Source organism: Lemur catta, chromosome 4 (assembly GCF_020740605.2).
Source record: "Lemur catta isolate mLemCat1 chromosome 4, mLemCat1.pri, whole genome shotgun sequence".
NCBI lineage: Eukaryota > Metazoa > Chordata > Mammalia > Primates > Lemuridae > Lemur > Lemur catta.
Genome location: NC_059131.1, coordinates 72,164,989 through 72,190,329, shown reverse-complemented (window position 1 = coordinate 72,190,329; position 25,341 = coordinate 72,164,989). Strand labels below are relative to the sequence as shown.

Sequence of the window (25,341 nt, the reverse complement as noted above, 5' to 3'; positions counted from 1 at the left end):
TTTTTGACTGGATACTGTAAGGCTAAAGAGAAACAGAACTGTACATAAACACTATAGCTGACAAATTTGTTTCTCGTAGAGTATGAGTTAGCAATTCTGAAACTACATATACACTAAGGTTGAATATATATATAAATACATCATAGATAATAAGAATCAGGTTTCTCGTGATAGATGAAGTTACAAACAGGTACACAGGTTCATTACAAATGAACCTTGTGGCTCTGGATGGGAGCTAGAGGTATCAATATGAATGCATGGCTTGTTTGTTTATTTAACATAAATATAGATAGATAGATATAGAAATATGGATGTTTATGGATACATGGGCTATTGTGTATATATATATATTTTTTTCTCTCTCCACTGAGAAGGCTTAGAAGCAGTGACACAATCCAGCAGCAATAAGCAAACCCAGGTGCCCAGATCTTGGTTTATAAATATCATTTCTAATAAAAGAAACCAAGGTTCCCTGGAGAAGTAGTAGATTCCAGGGCGGGGCTGGGAAAATAAAGGATGAAACATCTTATATGGCCAGGAAGTCAGGAAGTGCTAAAGGGGGGGAAAAAAAAGATGGATGCGTGTTTAAAGGACACGAGAGGCAAGCTGAAAGAGTTCCCAACAGCTAAAGTGGGAATAATTTTAATAACAAAATAAGTAACAACAGTATTGGGTTATAACTCCAACAGTAAAATAAATAGCCCTGAGTCCAAAAGGAGAGAAAAGGGAAACTCTTCTTTATAGAGGAATTCCAACAAATAAATGTAAAAGGAATGAAGGAAATAGAATATCACCATTAGCTCAGTCATAATTGTTGCAGGTAAGATCCACCATTGAATGCTAAGATTAGTGGGTAAAAGTTTAAGGAACAAAGGATATTTGAATAGCCTCAAAGTATCTCCCCCAAAACATTTATTATTTACAAAGTACAGATGTCACCCTAACCAAATGGTCAAAGTTAACATCACTGATAATGGGGCTTATCCACATGATGTGTGCCTAGACATGATGCACTGGGAAGAGCATATCACCTCTGTAGTATTCTTCCCCCAATCCATAATCCCAATGTAGCTGTGAGAAAATATCAGACAAAATCAAACTGAAGGACATTCTACAAAATATCTGACCAGTACCCTTCAAAAGTGTCAAGGCCATGGAAGACAAGGAAAGACCAAGAAGTTGTCATACATTAGAGGAGACTAAAGAGGTGCTGTAACTAAATGTCATGTGAGATCCTGGATTAGATCTTGGACATAAAAGGGACATTATGGGAAAACTGATGAAATCTGAATAAAATCTGTAATTTAGTTAATAGTATCAATGGGAGTTTCTTAGTTTTGATACTTATATCATGGCTATGTCAGATGTGAACATTAGAGGAAGTTAGGTGAAGGATAAATGGAAACTCTCTGTACCATTTTTGCAACCCTTTTGTTAAGTCTAAACTTATTTCAAATTTAAAAGTTAAAAACAAACCAAAACCCTCTGGCAGGAGTCAGGTAGCAGAAATGTAGCTCAGATGGTAAACAGAGCAACTTTTCCCTTTAAGCCCAATTTTAATAGTATTTTGTTGACACACCCACTGTTGAAAAGAGGGTGATGGCAAAGCTGGGAGAATGCCAGATGGACAGAACACTAGGAAAGGTGGTCAGGAGGTGGCACCTGGTTATGATACCAGTGCAGAGCAGGCTCAAAAGACCATGAGTGCTGCCAGGTTGATTACTGGACCAAACCAGTTGAAAGAATAATAGAATTTGGCCTTCTTTACTGTTATTATTTTAATTAATTTTTAATTGAAAACAATTGTATATATTAATATTTATGGGTACAATGTGATGTTTTGATGTATGTATACATTGTGGAATGACTGAATCAAGCTAATTAACATGTCCATCACTTCACACACTTTCTTGGTGTGTGATGAAAACATTTAAAATCTGCTCTCTTAGCAATTTTCAAGTATACAATACACGGTTATTAACTACAGTCACCATGCTATGCAATAGATCTCCAAAACTAATTCCCAGAACTCCAAAACTCTTTCCCAGAATAAGATGGCCAGTAAGGTCAAAATCTCACAGGCATTATTATTCCTTGTAGAACAGATTTCCTCCTTCCATTTTGAAAAATAAATCCCAAGGGAACCCTGGTGCAGATCAGTGACAGCACAGGCCATGTTCTGGTTAATTCCTGTCCAATTAAAACTTTGTTCCCTCTGACCAACATCTCCCCAACCATACCTCGCCTCTTCTCTCTACCCCAGTAACCACCATTCTATTCTCTGCTTCTAAGAGTTTGACTTTTTTTAGATTCCACATATAAATGAGATCATGCAGTATTTTTCTTTCTGTGCCTGGCTTATTTCACTTAATATACTGTCTTCTAGGTTCATACATGTTGTTGCAAATGACAGGATTTCCTTCTTTTTAAAGGCTATGTGTATTCCATTGTATATATAATACCATGTTTTCTTTATCCTTGGTTTTCTTGAAAATGAATTTTGGACATTCATCAAGCAAAGAAACATCATTAAAGATTTTTAAAGAGAGCAGAATCATGTTTCACAAGAATGATTTATGTTTTATTTTAGCCAAATGGCTAAAATCTAAATATATGGCTAACTCTATTCATAGTGATTTTTATGTAAAGTGATGTTTTTATCCAGTGAGATTACATATATGATATCTTGTTATTACAAACCCTAAGCCATGAATTAGGTGAACTCTGAATTATTAATAAGTGAGCTCTGAATTATTAACAACAAGATATTTCCTATTTCCTAAGTTTGTAAAAGAAGAGAACATATGTCACAAATAACTTCATTGGTTAATCCTGGAAATTTAACAAGCTGGGTATGAATTTAACACTCTTTCCCAGAATAAGATGGCCAGTAAGGTCAAAATCTCACAGGCATTATTATTCCTTGTAGAACAGATTTCCTCCTTCCATTTTGAAAAATAAATCCCAAGGGAACCCTGGTGCAGATCAGTGACAGCACAGGCCATGTTCTGGTTAACATTCAGAAAGAAGTGCTAATGTCCATTTGTGGCTTCCTGTCAAATCTAAGCTCTAAACTCAGGGACTGAACTATTTTAAAGATGTTTATGATCTATATTTGACTTTTAAAGAACAATCTTTAGTCTCAATTTTAGTGCATCTCAAATGTCAAGACTGCTATATGGTTCTGGAGAACTTTTATTAATAAAATTAAGATAAGTTCAAGATAAGAAAAAGTTCAGGGAAAGAAAAATCCTTCCCATAGTCTGTGTAAATGCCAAGAACCATAGCTTTAAAGGTCTCCAAGTAAAATGCAGGCCTGAGGAAACAGTTTCACCTTATTACTATACCCTCCTGCCCTCTCTCTCTTCTTGCTTTCAGTCCCAAACACTCAGATTGTGCTGTATGTTTCCACGAGTTCATTACTCTTGAACAAAGTCCACTGCTAAGAATAACGGCAACATATCTTTTGCCAGAATTACAAAGTTTCGAAGAAACAAATCTGAATGTCTGAGTACAAAAAATATCGTATTTGGGAATGTGTTTTCATAAAGGCGCTAAGACCTGAGCCAAAGGCAGATCTGGAAATAGAGTCCTGTGAATAGAGGCTTATCTAAACTTGATGATTTGACAATGAGATTGAATTAATGGGACCTCTGTAAACAAAACGAGTGTCTACATGAAGCCACTGACATCCTGGGAGCACAAAACACTTCTCAAGAATTTCCATCCTGTGAATAAATTTAATATGCAGGTGAGAAACTCAGACATCTTCTCCCACATTTAATGTCCATTTTACCTTAATGTCTCTAATCCAGGACTGAGCCTGTTCCAAATTATCTTCATTGACTTCAGCAAGTTTTTCTCGCCAAGCAACTGCTTGACCATCAAACTTCACAAAATTGAATTTACTTTTATATTTCAGCTGTTCCTGTAAGAGATAGTTATTATTTAACCATAAAACCACTCAAATGTAAGAAAAGGTTAGGACAGCTCACAGTTTGGTAAATTCTAATCACTATGATATGTATTTTCAGTTCAAGAATTGAAAAATTATATTCCATAGGGAAAATCTTTTCTAGTACAAAAGGCATTTAAATAAAAGTTATACAATTTGTATGTTAAGACCTTTATGGGCTGGGCACAGTGGCTCACGCCTGTAATCCTAGCACTCTGGGAGGCCGAGGCGGGAGGATCCTTTGAGCTCGGGAGTTCAAGACCAGCCTGAGTAAGAGCGAGACCTTGTCTCTACTGAAAATAGAAAGAAATTAGCTAGACGACTAAAAAATAATGTATAGAAAAAATTAGCCGGGCATGGTGGTGCATGCCTATAGTCCCAGCTACTCGGAAGGCTGAGGCAAAAGGATTGCCTGAGTCCAGGAGTTTGAGGTTGCTGTGAGTGAGGCTGACACCATGGTACTCCAGACTGGGCAACAGAGTGAAACTCTGTCTCAAAAAAAAAAAAAAAAAAGACCTTTACGAATATGTATATATGTACACATGTACGAATATATCTGTCATATATGTGTATAAGTTTATATATATAATGTGTCATTAAATATTGACTTTAATACTAGCATTAATGGCATACCAAATAAGCACTCTAAATACAATATGCTTGAAGAAAAGAAATCCAAAACATTATCATCATTTGGCTGCAGATTTATTCACTTGCTTTCCATCGGCCCATATTTCTCCAAGAGGTTTTCAAATTAAATACTATATTTCGTATTTCTCAAACACTCCCCACAAATATTTCTGTGGTTAATATTTACGTTAATACTACGAACTGATGACAGTACTATGATACTCTTTTGTATTAATAGGTATGAAAACGAGGAGTTAGGAAACTTAAAGCAACCTGCTTCCGGCCATATAACTTAGAGGCAGCACAGGTAGAATGAGAACTGGAAGCTCCTAAACATAGGCCTGCACTCCTCCCATGGGCCAGTGCACACAGTATCCCTAATAAACATTTAAAATTAAAATTAAAATGCCAAGAGGAATAGTACCTGGAAAACAATCTAGAAAACAATACATATTAATATGTATATACCACAGATTTCAGGATAGACAAAACCTGAAACAACGAGCATAGAGACTCCCATAAGCAACCCAGGCATGACAGAAAACCCCACCAGAGAAAGGGTCTGCTTGTAAAGCAGAACTGATGAATCTTTAACTGGCAAAAAGGAGCTTTTTATGAATTGGCTTTCTTAGGGACTTTTTAGTGCAAAACTCCCCTGTCCACTGCTCATAAATGACTACAGACGATGATCAGTGGACATGCATTTATGATGGACAGGACCCCAAATGCATAAACCTGACCCTTCCATTAACCTGTATGAACTGAATGATCTTGTGCTTCACCAAGTTCAGTTTGCTCTTCATTGAGTGAGATGTATCAATGAGGATGTAGATGCAATTGTTATGCACTTTTCCAAAGAGGATTTGACTGCTATCCTGTAGCCATTTAATCCTAGGCAGGAAATAGGTTGAAAGTGAACGGTTAGAGCCTGTGGGCAACAAGCGCATGTTCCTCAATTCCTAAGAACTGGCAACTACAGAGGCCAGAGCTGTGCTATGTTGTTTATACCCAGTCTTCTGTGAGTGGATTATTCACTTTGAGTAATTTTCTGTAGAAAATCTTACATTTAGGCTGGCTCCCTTATCACCCCCTGAACTGCCCATCATCAATCCAAGTAAAACAGAACTCAGATAATCAATATGGCAGAAAAATAAATCCATGTGGCTGCCGAAGTCAAATATAAATTACTTCTAGTCATTTGATATTTTGAGGACTCCATCTATGACTTTAGACCCTTTGTTCTTCTAATCCCACTGACTACAGTTAAGCTAGTAAAAGCAGCACATTCCTGAAGCTTCAATGAAGCTTATGCACAGTATCAAGCCACCCCAGAGCCCTGTAATAAACAAGGTGGCTGTGTGAGAAGGACTGCTTCTGTGGCCCCCATCACAGGATATAAATGAAGTTCATGGCTGCAGACAAAGTCTGTTGGGTAGAGGTGAGGGAAGGCCATGGGAAAAATATTTGAAATTGAGTTCAAAGTTCAGCAAGGCCTAGGCAACTAAAATTTGCAGGGCAGAATACTGAAAAGGAGGTGAGACAGAGAGAGAGAGAGAGAGAGAGAGAGAGAGAGAGAACATGCTCCAGAGATCTTCAGAAGGGTGCCCACGAGATTTTGGCTAAATAATGATCAAGGTATGCATATGAAGAAACTACTGAGCCAAGGAACAAATCACCAAAAAGGATTAGGTGGGATCAACCCATCAGAGATTACACAAAGCTGTGAATAGTTCACCTTCCACCAGCCAGAGTAGAAAAACCTCTTTAATACATAGGACATCAAGTAGAGTCCTCAAAAGAACATTTCCTTAGTAGTAGGACCAAATCAGCCCTGGACTAAAGGCTATCCTGGACCTATTCTAATATAACTTAAAAGCAAATCCTAGAGAGATCAAACTGATTTCAAGTAACTTAACTGCACCATTGAACATATATTTTAAAAAATACAATGAAATCCAGTACCCAAAAATGTAAAATTCAAAATGCTTGGCATCCACTAAAAATACCAGGCATGAAAATAAGCAGGGAAGTATGATCCATAACCAGAAGAAAAAATGATCTACAGAAAGAGACTCAAAAATGACACAGATGTTACAACTAACAGCAAAAGATGTTACACAACTGACACAGATGCTAGAACTAGCTGGAAAGGATGTTACACAGCTATTATAAATGCAATCCACATGTTCAAGAAGGTAAAGAATGAACAGAATGAAGAGAGAAATGGAATATATAAAAAAAGATCCAAATGGGACTTCTAGAGAGTTACAGTTTCTGAAATAAAAAAATATACTCCATGGTATTAACAGTACATTAGACATTAGGAGAAGAAGAGATCAGGGAACAAAAGACAAAGCAATAGGAAACAATTCAAAATGAAACACAGAGAGAAAAAAGACAAAAACACAAAAATAACAGAGAATAAGTGACCCATGAAATAATATCAAGGAATCTAACATATGTGTAATTAGAGACTAAGAAGTAAAGGAAAGGGGAGACAAAGGTATTTGAAAAAAACACGGCCAAAATGTTTCTAATTTTGATTAAAACAATACATCTACAGATCCAAGAAGCTCAAAGAACCCAAAGAGAAGTGAAATGAAGAAAACCACACCAAGGCATGTCATAATAAAACTGATGAAATCCAGTGACAAACAGAAAAATCTTAAAAGCAGCCAGAGACATAACATGTAACAAACAAAAAAGTGACAGGAGCCTTCTAATCATAAATCATACAAGCTAGAAGACAGCGGAAAACAATTTTTAAAGTACTGAATGATCAAACTGTAAAACTAGAATTTTTGCTATATTTAGCAAAAATATCTTTCCAAAATAAAGGTAAATTAAGGAGTTTTTCAGATGAGAACAGCTGAGATCACCAAGAGGCCTGCACTACCAGAAATATTCATGGAATTTCCTCAGGTAGAAAGAAAATGATACCAAATGGAAATCTGAATCCATCTACACAAAGGAGTAAAGAGCAACAGAAATATCAAGTATGTGAATAAACATAAAATACCTTTATTCTAATTTTTAATCTAGTTATAAGAAAATTGATCATTTTTAATGGATTCTGGGGTCTATAGCATGTGTAGAAGCACAGTGTAGGACAACAATAGAAAGGACAGAAGGGAGAATGGAAGTTGTAAGACTCTTATAATATACATGAAGTGATATTATTTGAAGATAGACTGTGGTAAGTTAAAGATGCATATTGTAAATGCTAAATAGTCACATATACATCAAAATAAAACAAACCAAAGAGGTTGAGTTAACAAGATAATAGTAGAGATAGAATGCAATCACAAAAAATACTCAAGCAAAAGAAGACCAAAATAAAAAGAGCAAAAAGGGAACAAAGAACAGATAGCACAAATAGGAAAATACATAACATAGCAAGATCTTGGATTTAAATCCAACCAAATCAATAATCACATTAAATGTAAGTGATCTTAACACTCCAATTAAAAGGCAAAGATTTTCTGGTTAGATTAATAAAACAATACTCATGTATTTTGTCTACAAGAAACCCATTTAAACATAGAACACAGACAGGTAGGGGTAAAAAGATAGAAAAAATATAAACCATGTAGACAACAATCAAAAGTAACTTGGAGTGGCTAAATTGATATCAAAGTATATTTCAGAATAAGGGATATTACCAAAGATAAAAGGGACATTTCATAATTATAAAGGAGTCCATTCATCAAGAGAATATAACAATTCTATAAGCACCTATTAATAGAGTATCAAATTTTATACAAAGAAAAAACAGAACTGAAAGGGGAATTGAAGGCTACAGTTGGGATAACTATAGTTGGAGACATAAATGTTCTTTTCTCAATAATTTATAGAATAATTAAAGAGATAATAAGTAATAACATGGAAGACTTGAACAATGCTATCAACCAACTTGAGCTAATTAATATTTATAGTACTCTCCACCCAACAAAAGCAGATTTTTTTTCTTATTCTAGGCCACAAAATAGGTCTCAATAAATTTGTAAGAACTTAAATCATACAATCTTTATCAAAGAAATGATAAATGTTTGTGGTGATGGATATACTATTAATGATTACCCTGATTTGATCATTATATATTATATACACATGTCAAAATATCACTTTGTACCCCATAAATAGGTACAATTATTACATGTCAACTAAAAATGAAGAAGGGAAAGAAAGAGATCAAGCAGATTTGAATTTCAAAAGAGATCATACCACTTGTACCCCCTGAAAATATACCAACCTCCTTTGGATCTGGGCCAGGACTGCATGAATTCTCTCACTGTACCACTTGCACTTCTCCTTGGTGATGTTGACGTGGACCAAGCTCCCGTCCTTCCAGGGAGCATGGACAAACTTGCTGCAATATTTGGCATGGACTGTCTTCTTTTTGGTCTCCTAAGGAAAGGACAAAGGACAGAAGCCACTTGGATACCATGCAAAGAAGAAGTCTCCAGATGGCACCTCCACTTTTGCCTTATTACACAGCTCTTAGTAGTCACCCCCATTGAAAGTCATTTGATCATTAGTTCAGCCAAATGTGTTCTGGGGCTTGCTCCATGTTCGAGCCCCGGTGCTAGACGTTATGAACAGTGGTAGGTATGGCGATTCCTCAAAGAACTAAAAGTATATCTACCATTCAATCCAGCAATCCCACTATTGGGTATTTACCCAAAGGAAAAGAAGACTTTTCATCAAAATACACCTGCACTCAAATGTTTATTGCAGCACAATTCTCAACTGCAAAGATGTAGAATCAACCCAAGTGCCCATCAATTCATGAGAGGATTAATAAAATATGGTATATGTACACTACTCATCCATAAAAAAGATGGATTAATACCTTTGCAACAATCTGGATGGAACCGGAGACCACGCTCCTAAGTGAAATGTCTTAAGAATTGGAAAACAAACACCACAGGTACTCACTATTTGAGTGGAACTAACTGATGAGCACACCTGTGCATAGAGGTAAGTAAAACTCCGCGGAAATCAACTAGGGGGGAGAGGGGAGAAGGAGAGGAGCATACACCTACCTAACACCTAACGGGTATTATGAACACTATTTGGTTGATGGGCACATCTTTAGCCAGGACTCAAGCATTACAAAAATGATCCATGTAACCTAAAACATTTGTACACCCTTAATATTTTGAAATAAAAAAAGGAAGACATATGTGAGCACATTTGTGCCCCAGAAAAGCTAATTATTCCAGCAGGGAGACCCCTCTACCCACCTCCCTACTCCCCCGAACACACAAACACACACACACACACACACACACACACACACACACACACACACAGAGAGAACATTAGGAATGCAAAGAATTAGATACTCAGTACCTGGTGCTGGTTTGAGACAGTAAGGACTGGGCAAGTCCTGGCAAAGAATAAAGAACTCACAGTGGACTGGAGGGTCAGGGAGACTATTCTGAAGGAATGGTCTCTTTTCCTTGCTACTCTAGCTACAAATGAAGCAAAGTAGCCAAGTGCCCCAGCCCACATCTTGCGCCCTCTACTGGACATACAGAACTGGTGCAAGGACAAAGGCCCCTTCGAGGGGAACGCTCAGTTCTGTCTCCATCACTCCTCCAGCGGTATTCATCCAGCACTCCTCCATGCCAGGAGCTCTTCTAGGCACCAGGAATACAACCTTAAATCCAAAATTCCTGCCTTCATGGAGCCCACATTACAAAAGATCCAGATAATAAATAAATCATGATATAGTAGGTCAGATAATGACAAATGCTATGGAGAAAAATAAGGAATAAAGGAGAATAGAGAGTGGTAAGGAAGAGGGGAGGGGATAGGGACAAGTTAAACTCTAACAGGGAAAGCCTCACAGAGATGAAATATGAGCAAAGGCCTGAGGGAACAAAGAGTGTGGCCACAGGGAAGCCTGGAGGAAGTCAGAGGACACAGCAAGTGCAGAAGCCCTGAGCTGAGAGTTTGCCTGGCATGTTGTCAAATTTTGGAAAGGCCAGCACAGCCAAAAGGGAGTGTGTAAGAGAGGAGAGAGTGAGATGAAGCTGGAAATATGAGGGGGAGGGCCGGGAGCAGATCCTATAATGCTTGACCACTGATGGGAATGACTCTGGCTTTTGCCCTGAGTGAAAAAGGAACCCTCTCAGAGCTTTAACAAGAGCCACAACGTATCTAATGCATGGTATACAGGGTGGTCTGAGTACTCTGTAGAAAAGAGACAGCCGAGGACCATGGGCAGAAGCAGGGAGTCAGGAGGTCCATTAGATGCATGGCCCGGGTGAGAAGCGGGCAGGTACTGAATAACAGGTACATTCTGAAGACAGAACTGACAGGATTTAAGGAGAGGTCAGATGTGAGTATGAGAGAAAAGAGAGGAGTCAGGAATGACTGTGGTTTTCAGCCCAGGGAGTTGAAAGAACAGAGTTGCAATAAATTGCTAGGAGGAAGACAGTGGGAGAGCAGTTTGGAGGGGAGATGATCAAGATTGAGTGTCTTCTGTGTTAGGTCCGAGATGCCTATCAGACATCCAAATGACATGGTAAGTGGAGATCAAGGTGGAGATCTCAGGCGGAGATCAAGGCAGCACTTGGGGCTGGAGATATAGGTCTGAAAGTCACCTGCATGCACTCAGGTTTAACAGCCACAGGACCAGATGAGGTCACCAAGGAATGAGTGTGGAAGGAGAAGAGGCCCAAGGACTGCGCCTCAAGGCCCTGTGGCACATGGAGTTTGGGGACATGGGAAAGGAGTGACAAAGATGACTGGGAAAGAACAGCCAGTGAGGTAGGAGGAAAACCAGTACGGTGTACATTTAACAAACAAAAGAATTTCAAGGAAGTGACCAGCTACAGCGAATGTCAATAATAGAGCAAGGAATAAAGAGACTGAGAATTGACTCCTGGATTTAGCAGTTCAGGTAACCCTGGCAAGAGTGGGCTTGGTAGAGAGGTCAGTGTGTGTGTGTGGGGGGGGTGCTTTTCCTCACTGGAATGAGTTCAAGAAAGCAGGGCAGGAGAATTGAGGAATTGGAGAAAGGGAATGTATAAAACTCTTCTGAGGAATCAAACTCCAAAGAGGAGTAGAGGAATGAGGCAGAGCCTGAGGCATGCGTGGGAGTCAAAAAGCTATTTTTAAGATGGAAGAAATAGCAGCATGTTTGTATGCTGATGAGAAAGATATAGAAACAAGGGCAATATTGAAGATATGAAGTAGGAAATGGAGAATGGATGAATGAGGGGAGAGAGATTGGTGTACATGTGGAGGGAGTGGCCTTAGAGAGAGGCAAGGACAAAGAAGCCTGAGGACCAGAGAAATAAAGGTGGAGTGCACCGTGTAGAAACTGGGTCTGGGTGTGGAGGCAGACGTTCACAACACTGACGTCCACGTCCTGTGACATGGCAGGCAAGCTCACCTGCTGGATGTTGCAGAAGAAAGCAGAAGGTAGACACCTCAGAAAGCAAGAGGCTGAGTGGATTGTTATGCAGCACAAAAGACTCACTGATGTCAAAGGGCATGACTTTAAAGTGAAACCAACCCACCCACCACCAGAGACATTAGAGGGCTTCTCCGGAGGAACTAGAGCTGGTCTCAGGATCCAAACAGTGCAGTGTGTTCCCTCCAGCAAACACCACCTGCTGACAGGGAGGTCAATTTGCATACCCGTTACAGCATTTACTGACTCAATCATAGAGGGTGTGGTTGATTCTCACCCACAAGCACCACCTCTTGACTCAGAGATTAAACTGGGCATGTCATTAATCTAAACAAAAGAAAATCCAAAAGTAATAAGCAACAGCTGCTCCAGATGGGAAGGAACCACTGAAAGAACTCTGGAAGTATGAATAATCAGAGCAAAAGATCACCCTCAAAAGGAAACACCAGCTCCCTAGCAATGGATACCAGCCAAAAGCAGAATATTGAAATGACAGATGAAGAATTTTGAACATGGATTGTAAGGAAGCTTAATGAAATGCAAGATAAAATAGAAACCCAACACAAAGAAACCACAAAAACAATGCAGGAAATGAACGAAAAATTCACTAAAGAAATTAAAATATTAAAGAAAAATCAAACAGAACTTCTAGAAATGAAAAATGCATTCAAGGAATTACAAAACACAGTAAAAAGCCTTAAGAACAGGTTAGATCAGACAAAAAAGAATCGTAGAGCTTGAAGACAACATCTTTCGATTAAACAAGTCAATCACAGAGATAGAGGAGAGAAATAAGGGGGATGAGCAAAGCCTACAAGAAATATCAGATTATGTAAAGTGGTCTAACACAAGAATCATAAGCATCCCTGAGGGTGAAGAAAAAAATACACAAGGGTTGGATAATTTATTTGAGGGAATACTTGAGAGAAATTTTCCTGGTCTTCCTAGAAATCTAGATATCCAGGTACAAGAAGCTCAAAGAATTCCTGGGATATTCATCACAAAGAGGAAGACACCACGACACATAGTCATCAGACTGGCCAAAATAAACACAAAAGAGGTGCTCTTACAAGCTGTAAGGCAAAAACAGCAGGTAATAGAAGGAAAACCCATCAGACTAACTGCAGACTTCTCAATTGAGACCCTCCAAGCCAGAAGGGATTGGGACACCATTCCCAGTCTTCTCAAACAGAATAATGCCCAGCCTAGAATTTTGTATTCTGCAAAACTAATTTTCATATATGAGGGGGAAATAAAGTCTTTTTCAGCCAAGCAAACACTGAGGGAATTTGTCAAGACAAGACTTGCCCTGCAGGAAGTACTCAGAACTTCATTATTCATGGATTACCACAATGAACACTTACCAATGTAAAACTACCCAAAAGCTAAAGGTTGAAGGCCAGATACCACAATGGCTCAAGAGATAAAACAAAGCAACAAAGTTCAACCCATCAGGGTCAACAGAAACCCACTCCACTTATCAATTCTTTCAATAAATAAGAATGGCTTGAACTGCCCACTGAAGAGACATAGTCTCGCCAAATGGATAAATATACAAAAGCCAAATATCTACTGTCTTCAGGAAACACATCTAACCCAAAAGAATGCATCAAGACTCAAGGTGAAGGGACAGAAAACAACATTCCATGTTAATGGAAACCAAAAGAAAGCTGGTGTGGCAATACTCTTATCAGATAACTTAGTCTTCAAATCAATAAAAGTAACGAAAGACAAAGACGGTCATTATACAATGGTAAAGGGAATAATTCAGCAAGAAGACATAACAATCTTAAGTATTTACTCACCTAACACAGGAGTGCCCAGATTCATAAAGCAAATCCTACTAGATCTAAACAAAATGATAGATGGCAGTACTATGGTAGATGGGGACTTCAACACCCCACTGACAGAACTAGACAGAGCCTCCAAACAGAAAATAAACAAAAAAACAAGGGACTTAAATAGAACTCTACAATGTATGGGCCTAACAGACATTTACAGAACATTCTATCCAAAAACCACTGAATATATATTCTTCTCATGAGCTCATGGGACATTCTCTAAGATTGACCATATCCTAGGTCACAAAAAAATGTCTCAAAAAATTTAAAAAAATAGAAATTATATCATGCATTTTCCAAGACCACAGTGGAATAAAATTAGAAATCAACTCCAACAGATACACTCATCTCTACACAAAATAAAAGAAACTAAACAACCTACTGCTGCATGATAGTCAGGTCAAGGAGGAAATTAAGATGGAAATCAAAAGATTCTTTGAACTAAATGATAAAGGGAACACAAGTCATCAAAATTTGTGGGATTCAGCTAAAGCAGTCCTGAGAGGAAAATTCATAGCCATAAATGCCTGCATCCAAAAGACAGAAAGATCCCAAATCAACAATCTAATGAATAGACTCAAAGAACTGGAAAAAAAAGAGCAAACCAATCCCCAACCCACAAGAAGAAAAGAAATAACCAAGATCAGAGCAGAACTAAATGAAAGTGATAATAAAAAAGTATACAAAAGATTAGTAAAACAGTAAGTTGCTTCTTTGAAAAGATAAACAAAATTGACATGCCTCTTGCTAGGTTAACCAGAAGCAGAAAAGAAAGGACTCTAATAAGCTCAATTAGGAATGAAAAAGGAAAAATTACAATTGATACCACAGAAATACAAAACATCATCTCTGAATACTATAAAAATCTCTATGCATATAAACTTGAAAACATGGAAGAAATAGACAAATTCATAGAAACACACAGCCTCCCTAGGCTCAATCAGGAAGATATAGAATTCCTGAACAGACCAATGTCAAGTACCAAAATTGAAGCAGTAATTAAAAAAAAAGTTCCATAAAAAAATAAAAGTACCTGACCATATGTTTTCACACCTGAATTCTACCAGACCTACAAAGAAGAACTGATGCCTATCCTGCAGAAATTATTCCGCAACATCAAGATGGAAGGAATCCTCCCCAACATGTTTTATGAAGCCAACATCACCCTGAATCAAAAGCCAAGAAGAGACTCAACAAAAACAGAAAACTACAGACCAATATTCCTTATGAATATAGATGCAAAAATTCTCAATAAAATCCTAGCAAACCGAATTCAGCTGCTCATCAAAAAAATAATCCAACACAACCAAGTGGCCTTCATCCAAGAGATGCAGGGATGGTTCAACATACACAAATCAATGTGTTTGTGTGATTCACCACATAAACAGAAGTAAAAACAAAGACCATATGAGCCTCTCAACACATGCAGAAAAAGCATTTGACAAAATTCAGCACCCTTTTATGAAAAGAACACTTAACAAAATAGGCATAGATGGGACTTACCTCAAAATGATAAAAGCCATATATAACAGATGCACAGCCAATATCATACTGAATGGAGAAAAACTGAAAGCATTCTCACTTAAAACTGGTACCAGACAAGGTTGCCCTCTATCATCACTTCTATTCAATATAGTGCTGGAAGTCCTAGCCAGAGCAATCAGACAAAAGAAGGAAATCAAGGGCATCCAAATGGGGGCAGAAGAGGTTAAACTATCACTCTTTGCTGATTATATAATCTTGTATCTAGACAACCCCAAAGATTCTGCCAAGAGACTACTGGAATTGATAAATTTAGGGAAGTCTCAGGTTACAAAATCAATGTGCACAAATCAGTAACACTCATCTATGCCAACAGTCAAACTAAGAACCAAATCAAAGACTCAATACCTTTCACAATAACAACAAAGAAAATAAAATACCTAGGAATATATTTAACTAATGAGGTGAAGGACCTCCACAGGGAGAACCATGAAACACTGAAGAAGGAAACAGCAGAGGAAGCAAACAGATGGAAAACCATACCACACTCATAGATCGGCAGAATCAACATTGTTAAAAACCTCTATACTACCCAAAGTGATCTACAGATTCAATGCAATCCCTATTAAAATACCAACATCATTTTTCACAGATATAGAAAAAATAATTCTATGCTTTGTATGGAACCAGATAGCCAAAGCAACCTTAACCAAAAAGAACAAATTGGGAGGCATCAATTTATCAGACTTCAAGCTATACTACAAAGTTATAGTAACCAAAACAGCATGGTACTGGCATAAGAACAGAGACATAGATTAATGGAACAGCACTGAGGACCCAGATATAAAACCATCCTCATATAGCCATCTGATCTTTGACAAAGCAGACAAAAACATATATTGAGGAAATTCAATAAATGGTGCTGGAAAAATAGGACAGTCACATGTAGAAAGACTGAAACAGGATCCATACCTCTCACCTCTCACAAAAATGAACTTATGATGGATAACAGGCTTAAACCCAAGGCATGAAACCATAAGAATTCAAGAAGAAAATGTTGGAAAAACTCTAACAGACATTGGCCTAGGCAAAGAATTTATGAAGAAGACCCCAAAAGCAATCACAGCAACAACAAAAATAAATAAATGGGACTTGATCAAATTAAAAAGCTTCTGTACAGCCAATGAAACTATCATTAGGGCAAACAGACAATTTACAGATGGGAGAAAACATTTACAAGCTATACATCTGATAAAAGGCTGATAACTGGAAGCTATACAGAACTCAGGAAAATCAGCAAAAAAGAAATCAAACAACCCCATTAAAAAGTGGGCAAAGGACATGAACAGAAACTTTTCAAAAGAAGATAGACTAATGGCCAAGAAACATATGAAAAAATGCTCAACATCTCTAATCATCAGGGAAATGAAAATCAAAACCACAATGAGATAACATTTAACTCTAGTGAGAATCACTTTTATCAAAAAGTCCCAAAACAACAAATGTTGGCATGGATGTGGAGATATAGGAACACTCATATGCTGCTGGTGGGAATGCAAACTAGTACAACCTCTGTGGAAACTAATATGGAGATACTTCAAAGAACTAAAAGTAGAACCACCTACCATTTGATCAAGCAATCCCACTACTGGGCATCTACCCAAAGGAAAAAAGACATCATATAATAATGACATCTGCACTCCAGTGTTTTTTATAGCAGCACAATTCACAATTGCAAAGATGTAGAAACAACCCAAGTGCCCATCAATACATGAATGGATCAATAAAGTGTGGTATATGTATACTATGGAGTTCTACTCAGCCACAAAAAACAATGGTGATATAGCACCTCTTGTATTATCCTGGATAGAGCTGGAGCCCATTCTATTAAGTGAAGTATCACAAAAATGGAAAAACAAGCACCACATGTACTCACCATCAAATTGGTATTAACAGATTAACACTTATGTTCACATGTAGTAGTAACTTTCATTGGGTGATGGGCAAGTGGGAGGGTGAGGACGGGATGGGTAAATTCACACCTAATGAGTGTGGTGTGCACAGTCTGGGGGATGGGTATGCTTAACTCTGACTCAGGCAGTGCAAAGGCAATATATATAACCTAAATGTACCCCCGTAATATTCTGAAATAAAAAAATATAAAAAATAAAGTGAAACCAGGCCTCAGGGCTGTGTGCTTCCTTCAGTTTCCACCAGTGCAGTCAACTGCACAGGTATAAGCCAGAAAAGGCAGAAAGTTGGATTTAACCAGGGTTAAATCCAGCAAACCAGGAGTTTTGCCAGCTGAGTGCAATAGTATAAATTGGTTGAGGATGCATGGGAGGGAGAAATGGATGGAGAGGACAGAGCAAAGGTGGTAGAAACAGTAACGTGCATATCCCAGTGGGGTGGATGGATTGGTGGAGTTAGGGCAGCAGAGGAAATGACCTACAAGCAAGTGGTCGGAGAGGGGGACATTGGGAACTGAGGATATGGCTTATGATTACATGGTTATTTGTAACGACAAGGTCAGGGTATGCCTCAGGCAGGAGAGACGGAGATGTGGGGGAGGAAAAAGGAGATCAAAGAAACGAAAGGTCAAGAGATTGGAAGGGTCATCTGCATGGGATTGAAATATCTAAGAATTAGAACATGTTGGAGCCAGTGATTGTAAGAGCAGAGCTGTCATCTTCAAGGACTGACGGAGGAGATCCTGGGCTGGGTAGGTGACAGCCATGAGTAGGTGTAGTGAGATCAGTCTGCTGGCCTGGGAATAGAGAGGAGGCCACTGCCCAACTCTGGGCCTACAGGTCCAAGGGGAAAGGGGGAGAACCAGCCCCCCCACTCCAGAGGGCTGCGGTGAAGCAGGGAATCCAGACAGGCAGGCAAAGGGAAGACGTTAGGGGACTGGAAGCCATCAGAGGTTTGCTGATGGCTTCGAGTTCCAGAGGGCAGAGTGGAGGGATTTTAGGAGTCAGGGAGGATGGGAAGAGGGTCAGAGAAGGGATGCTCAGAGCCACACAGGGATGAGAATTCAGGAGTCCAGTGATGACTGATGAGAATGGGGTCAGAGGGCATGATGAGATCAGTCCTATGCTCCCAAGGCAGGCAGAGAAAGGAAGCACACCTCTACCACAGGGCAAGGACAGGAGAAAGGTGTCTTCTCCCTCATTCTCACTACATTCCTAGGGTTGTCACCAAAACAGTTCTCCCTATTCTCAGTCTCATCACACACACCAAAACACATCTCCCGAGGGTACCTTACATACAGCCAAATGGAAAAACATCAGACCACACGCTACATAAAGGCAGGCTTTGGGTCAGGTGGCAGTGTGTCACAATGGGAGGAACGCAATGAGAGCCTGGTGAACCCGAATTCAAACCCTATCTCCACCTGCCATGAGATCAATCACAAGTGAGTTACCTAATCTCTCCAGGGTCCTGTGACTCTGTTTGCTTCTGTGTAAAATGAGAGCACAAATGTTCAACTTGTACATAAAGCATAAAGACATTCTATAAATGCTGTTTCTGACTCACAATGTTTGTAACACAGAACAGAAGGAAGGTAACATCTATTGGGCATACCCTACGTGGCAGGCACCATACTCAGACATGCATTTTTAAATCTGCACTTTACACCACCCATTTTACAGATCTGGAAAGTGAGGCTCAAAGAGTTGACATTATTTGTCCAATGTCTCATAATTAGTAACTGGTAGAAGTAGCATATATACCCAGGTCTTCTCACTCCAGATCCAGTGTAACGTCTCCCACACCACATTGCCTGGTACATAGTAGAAGCTCAACAAGTATTTGTTAGAGGAATAAATGATGAGACAAGAATGGGTTTTTGGACATCAGGGCTGGTTTTATGCACAAGCAGCAAGCAACCATGCATGCAATGTGACTTCAGAGGTACCCCAAATATCAAGTTACTGGACTTTGACTGAAATTCCCTAATTAGAAATACATTTTTGTCTCCTCCCACCTGTTCATTTATCTTTGAACCACTATATAGCAAGGCCTTTTTTGTCATTTATTTCCCAGTGTAAATGAGTTTCCTGGATCTGTACCTATAAACTGGTTTTTATAGTCAAATGTTTAGGGGTCCTGCCCAGTGGGAGTCTGAGAGAACCCTAAATAATCTACTTATTTTATAGCCTCAGTTTCTCCCTACTTTATACATATAACAATTTTAGGTGTAAATCCAGTTTCAGATGTGTAGTCCCAAATACTGAAAATAAAATTGTCCCTTTTTCATCAATATTTGTGAAAGAAGATAGCTATACTATATAATTCTCAACCTTTACCATTTTATTGTTGGTCAGCACAAGAAATCTGAAGTAAAATTCCCATTTTATAAGCCAAATTTTTCAAACTGGCTCGGTAAAATTTCATTTATTAATAAAATTTCCAAGAAAGAGTAAGGAGAAATCAGTATTAGAGCTAGCCTGAGCATATTACATTGTCATGAGCTCATGGTAAACTATGTTCAAATCGACAGGGATTCATATTTTTAAATATCCAGAGTCTAATGTTTTTTTAAATGAAAATTTAGTTATGCATGATTTCCTGAACATTACCGAATAATATCTACACAACCAGAGAAGTGTGCTGGGGGAGGAAACCCACAAATGAGATTTTCCCTGCAGTGTAGCAATTACTCTGCCTCCTAGGATAAGCCCGGAAACAAGTCTTGCGTCAATTCTGCATTGTTCTAATTCAATTTTTATATTTTCCTCCTTGCAGTTCAGCGTAAACATACAGCAATAAGAGGGCAACAACACAACATGGCTAACGCAGCCCCGAAGGAGAGCGCCCTTCCTGGGGAGGGCATGTGGAGCTCACTGGTCACCAGCCTAATGACCAATGTCAAAGGGTCTGGAGTCCCACCACTGCTGAAGCTACAAATGTCTCAATAATGATCTTGTCATTGACTCAGAGCCTTCAAGAACACATAAGGAGACCTTGTATTTGAGGAGGGCCTTGAATTCCTCCTCTCACAGGTGTCTCCACTGGGCCTCGGTTACCGGCCTGTCTGCCTGAGGCTTGCATTTTAGCTCTCACTTCATAGTGCACCTGAGACTTACCACCTCCTAAAAGAGCTTTCCTTTGTTTTTACAAATCTGCAATATTCATTTTATTCAAATTTTCTGTTTCATATTGTGACACTTCCTAGTCTTTCTATACTTCTAAACTTTTGACACCAAGCCTCTGGTTCCTGTTCTGTATCTCACTAGTTCTCAAAGTGTGGCCCCCAGACCAGCAGCTTCAGCGTCATCTGGGGATTGTTATGGATGCAAACTCTTGTGCCACACCTCAGACCTCCTCACTCTTATGCAGGAGTTTGGAGGTTGGAGGTTAGGAGCCACTGCTAGTGAGCACTGTCCTTCCATCAGTGGCCAGAGTCAGGCACTGTGAGAAGCTGTATTCCCATGAAACCCATTTGGCACAATGGAAATACAGCTTTCAAAGTTTTCAATAGACAACCACCTGGTGCCAGAACCCTATAAAGAATCTGATTTTATAATTACTGAGAATTCACTATATACTGACTGGTAGTCACTGGACTAATGCATCTTTAAGGCTGTGAAAATACAAGAGGACCACAGAAATGCCTGCTTGGGCATATCTTCCATTCAATACAGGGGAACAAAGGCTTCTCTGTTTGCATAATGTTGAATAATTCTAAAACTCATAATGCCTGATTTCTAAAAGCCCAGCCCCTGGCTCAAGTATAATTCACTTACATCTAGAAATCGCTCCCAGCCTTGATCTCTACTCCCACAGGTGCCCTTTGGAGAGGGGAAAGATGGGAAGAAGAAGGGACCCCTTTCTTCCCGGAAATTCAAGCTGGTTTCCCTCCCTTCTGCTTCTCCACCGTGGTCCTGCCCTTGGCTTCTGATCTGAGGGAGGCCTCACCCACCAGAGCTCAAGCAGAGGCCACAGCCCTTTCCAGGAGTTCACTTCACCTACCGCACTGGTTTGCACGGACTCATTCTCTGATTTGGCTTTTATATCAACGACTCCATCGGCGTGGCGGAAGGAGCAGTCTGCAAGGACATCATAAAATGACAGCTTCTGGGCCTTCAAGCCATATTTCTGCAGCCACTTCTTAGAGTCCCAGGTGTCTTCTGCATTTGATGTGATCTTGACAGAGGACTCTGTTTTTGGAATCACAACTCATCAGCCATTCTTATTGCATGAACCATTCATATTTATCCAACTTCATATTTACCAAGTTGGAATATGTTTTTTGTTAGATCACAAAACCCATGGTTCGTTTCAGAAAACATGCTTCCCAAAGCAAGACTGGAAAGCAAGAAATCTGTTACTTTTTATCTCACTTCCTCCTCTAAGCTGACTAGCCCCACACCTGGGTGCAGCTGGTTGACAGACCAGCTGTTGGGAGCTATATGTGTAAAGCTGGAGTCAGAGCTCTGGGTTCAAGTCTTGGCTCCCTCACCTACTAGCTTGGGCGAGTTGCTCAAACTTGGGTGAATCACTCCATTGACCTCTCTGAGCTTAGGCACATGGAAGATAGTATCTGCTCGGTCTTCCTATGTACAGCAATTCAGTGAGAAAGCCAAGTGAAAGTGCTTTGTAATGAGGGGGAAAGAGACATAGGGGCACACAGCCTGTAAGGCTGGCAGGCTCCCATGAAGCCCCTGTGTCACCTTAGTGAGTTTATCCTGATTCATAGCCTGGCCCTCAGCTCTGCAGGCTCAGAAACCTCATACGTCAGCTCAGGCACCCAAAGCTGTATCTAGGACAACTCACCTTAGTCAGGTTCACAGGTTAAAGTATAACCCAGAACTCCAATTGCTCAAATATGCCCAGTCTTAGGCATGTTTCCCTGGTGCTTTCCAGAGGTCACCTATACTCTTTAACCAGGAGGAGGTATGATCTTACCTGAGCAGGATAAGCCAGTGTATCATAAAAGCAGAGGAGTATTTTCTAGGTTGGCTCAAAACCCAGACCACCCCCCAAGGGAGAATGAGCTACTTGGGGGTGGACACAGAGGAAACGTGAGAAAATCTGGAGCTGGGAAGGAGGTGCTGGTCTCCGGAACTGGCTGTGCACATATCTCCCAACTCCAACCTCGGTGATAGCAACTCGGTATGTAAAATTGACCAGGGTGGGAGTTTACAGAGTCAGGAAATCAGCATATGCTACAAACCAGGGCTTTTTTTAATTTTAGGGAGTGGGTCACTAAACATTCATCTGTTCGCTAAACACCACTGGGAGGAAGGCAGAAAACACCCTGAGCTTTTAGCCCCATTTGGGACCATTGGAGCCCTAGGAGGACCAGGAGAGGGTGCTAGGCAGAGAGAGGATTTTTTAACAATGCACATTATCACATATGAGGTCCACCAGCCCTGCAGAGTGTATTTATTTCCACTTAGGTCAGTGGCTGTCAACCCTTCACACTGGAATCCCCTGAGGAGCTTTAAAAAATACCAATGCCTGGGTCCCATTCACTTGATTCTGTTTTAACAGGCCTGGGATTGTGGCCTGGACACTGGAATTTTTCAAAGCTCCCCAGGTGATTGTATCGTGCAGCCAAGGTTTGCAGCTGGCTTAAGGTGGAGAGAGCCTTCTCAATCATGACTTGGTAACCCCATTAGTTAACGCTTCCACCAGACACAGATGCAAGTGAAATTATACTATTAGTTAAAAAGCACCACTCAAAATTAGGGAAACAAAAATATTATCCAGACTTACCAATAACCATATTTAAGGAGATATAATTAGGTTAAGATTTGAAGAAATAAAAAACTCTGGAGCCAATTGCTTCTCAATAATATGTAAAGGATCTGCCGATTAATGCTTCATGTGATCCATGTCCCCAAATTTTAATAGAGCAACTCTGAAAGAATTCACTCTCAAATCTAATAGAGTTGGAACTTCTCAGAGAAGCTTGTTTCAGCTTTTGAACTTTAAACCAACCTGGCATGTAAAGCCCCTTGGAGCACCTTTCCACAGCGATCACAAAGTATCTTCTCATGCTGCTCAGGGAGCTGAGGGCTTCTAGCCCCTGAGGTGGTTTTCCTGCATACTCTCCCTGAATCACAAAGCAGCAGCAAGAAGAGGATGGAGCCATTTGTGTCAGGGAGATCAGCTTCTTGGAGAATCCCTCTGGGTGACTATTTTTCCTCAATTATTTTTAATTACTTTCTAAGTCTTTGTTTCATCTTTATTTCTACTTGGGAGGATATTTGCTTTTCTCCCTCAGTAAGTATAGCAGGAAATAAAATTTTCATTCAATTATTTCCATAGCGATACACTCCTTATCCTTCTGCTCTGTTTTGGGTTGCCTTCTTTTAAAAAGATGAGAGAACTTCCTAAAAACACATTCGAACCAATCCTAGCAAGGGTTTTGAAAGAGCCAGAGATAATTCTTGACTCCTAGCTTCAGCCAGGACCAGGTGGTGCAGCCCTTGAGAGCAGGACTTAGGCTCCCAATTTCCATCTGAAAAGGAGGTTCAGGCAAGACCCAAAAGCAACTTGAACCTTCATAAAAGAAAAAGGAGGCTCCAATCAATCAAAAACAAAGAACCCAGGTGTTCAAAAGCTGAAGAAAGAGAAAAGGGGGTATCTTTTAACTTTCAGTGCTAATTACACCAATTAGTAGCTGAGCCTCATTTTCCCCAGGAGGGAAGAAGAAGGGTGTCATCCACTCATTAGCCTCACTTACTAAGGGGTCCTTTCCATTTCCCTGCAGCTATCTTAATTAAAAGTGTTACATGAATTCTCACCTACAGAGCCTTCATTCATTATACAGGTGTGAGCTCAAAGCTAATCCTGATTACATGGCTTTCCTATTCCACTGGACAGATTGCTAAAGATTTTCTTTTAGTTATGGGAGAGGAAAGCAATGGCAGAGCACGTCTGTGCCACAGAATTAACTTGCCTGGTCCTCTCCATCCTGCTTATTAATCTCAAAATACATTTTTCAATGAGTCAGATCTGCTAGATAATGCTTTTGAAAGCCATCACTGCTATAGCCAGGGCCACAGGCAAAAAGGTCAATTGAGAATAGTTTGTCAATGCCCACTCCCTTCCCTGTCCCTCATCCACCTGCCTTCAAGGCTTAGTTCCCCAGGGGTTTGCAGCCATCAAAGATTTGTCACCACCATTAGTGCCATCCCCCATCCTCCTCCACTGAAAGTCGCTTTTCTGGCACCTCATTTTGGCCATGATAGGTCCACGTGCCTTTCCAGGGAACTGTCAGTGAATGAATGAACTAGAGGTCTAGGTCTGCAACCAGCCTCAGAGAGTATCAAGTGTGATGTTTCCAACAGTGGGTTCCACAAAAACCCAGGGGCTGCTACTCAGAAAGAGGGTTCCTTAGGGAAAAGTTTGGGGAGCTTGAACAAAGAAAGTTTCAAGGGTTTCTCAATTTTTAGAGAAGTCCAAAGTTCTTAGGACTTCTCTAAGACTTTCTTATGGAAAAGGGGCTCACCACTTCCCAAAGCTATATGGGAATCCAAAGCTATTAATATTTAACCCCAGAGTCTTCCCGCACAGAACATTTTGGAGGGCTTGTATTTGATAGACCACAGCTTGGTACACACCATCCAATATCTCTGTTATCACAGGGGACATGAGACACTGAACAAACCCTTGGCCACCACATGGAAAGTGGTACAGGAAAAGAACGCTGTGAACTGGTTGAAAAGGAAAGCGGAAGGAAGGAAGGAAGGAAGGAAGGAAGGAAGGAAGGAAGGAAGGAAGGAAGGAAGGAAGGAAGGAAGGGAGGGAGGGAGGGAGGGAGGGAGGGAGGTAAAGAAAGAAAGGAAAATAGAATTGAGGACAGCTGGGATGGGAGGGAGAAAGGCAGCAACTGTCAGGAAAAGGAATGCAGTCTGGGTCCCGCCTGCTGGTGAGATGGGTGAGGTTTCTGCCCAGTGAGCTGGCTCAGCAGACAACAGCTGCAAGGGCTGCAGGTTCTCTGAAGGTGAGATGAAGCCTGTCCCACCCCAAGACGCGGGAGGCAAGTA

At 40.0% G+C, this 25,341-nt stretch overlaps 1 protein-coding gene across 1 annotated transcript in view; it reads right to left on the bottom strand.

The window, feature by feature from the left end:
• VWA3B (von Willebrand factor A domain containing 3B) overlaps window positions 1-25,341 on the bottom strand; it is a 204,299-nt gene that overhangs the window by 100,355 nt on the left and 78,603 nt on the right. The window contains 4 exon segments of the mRNA XM_045550176.1: window positions 3,797-3,928; window positions 5,338-5,476; window positions 8,838-8,992; window positions 21,314-21,501. Of these exon segments, the coding sequence (XP_045406132.1) occupies window positions 3,797-3,928; window positions 5,338-5,476; window positions 8,838-8,992; window positions 21,314-21,501 (614 nt within the window).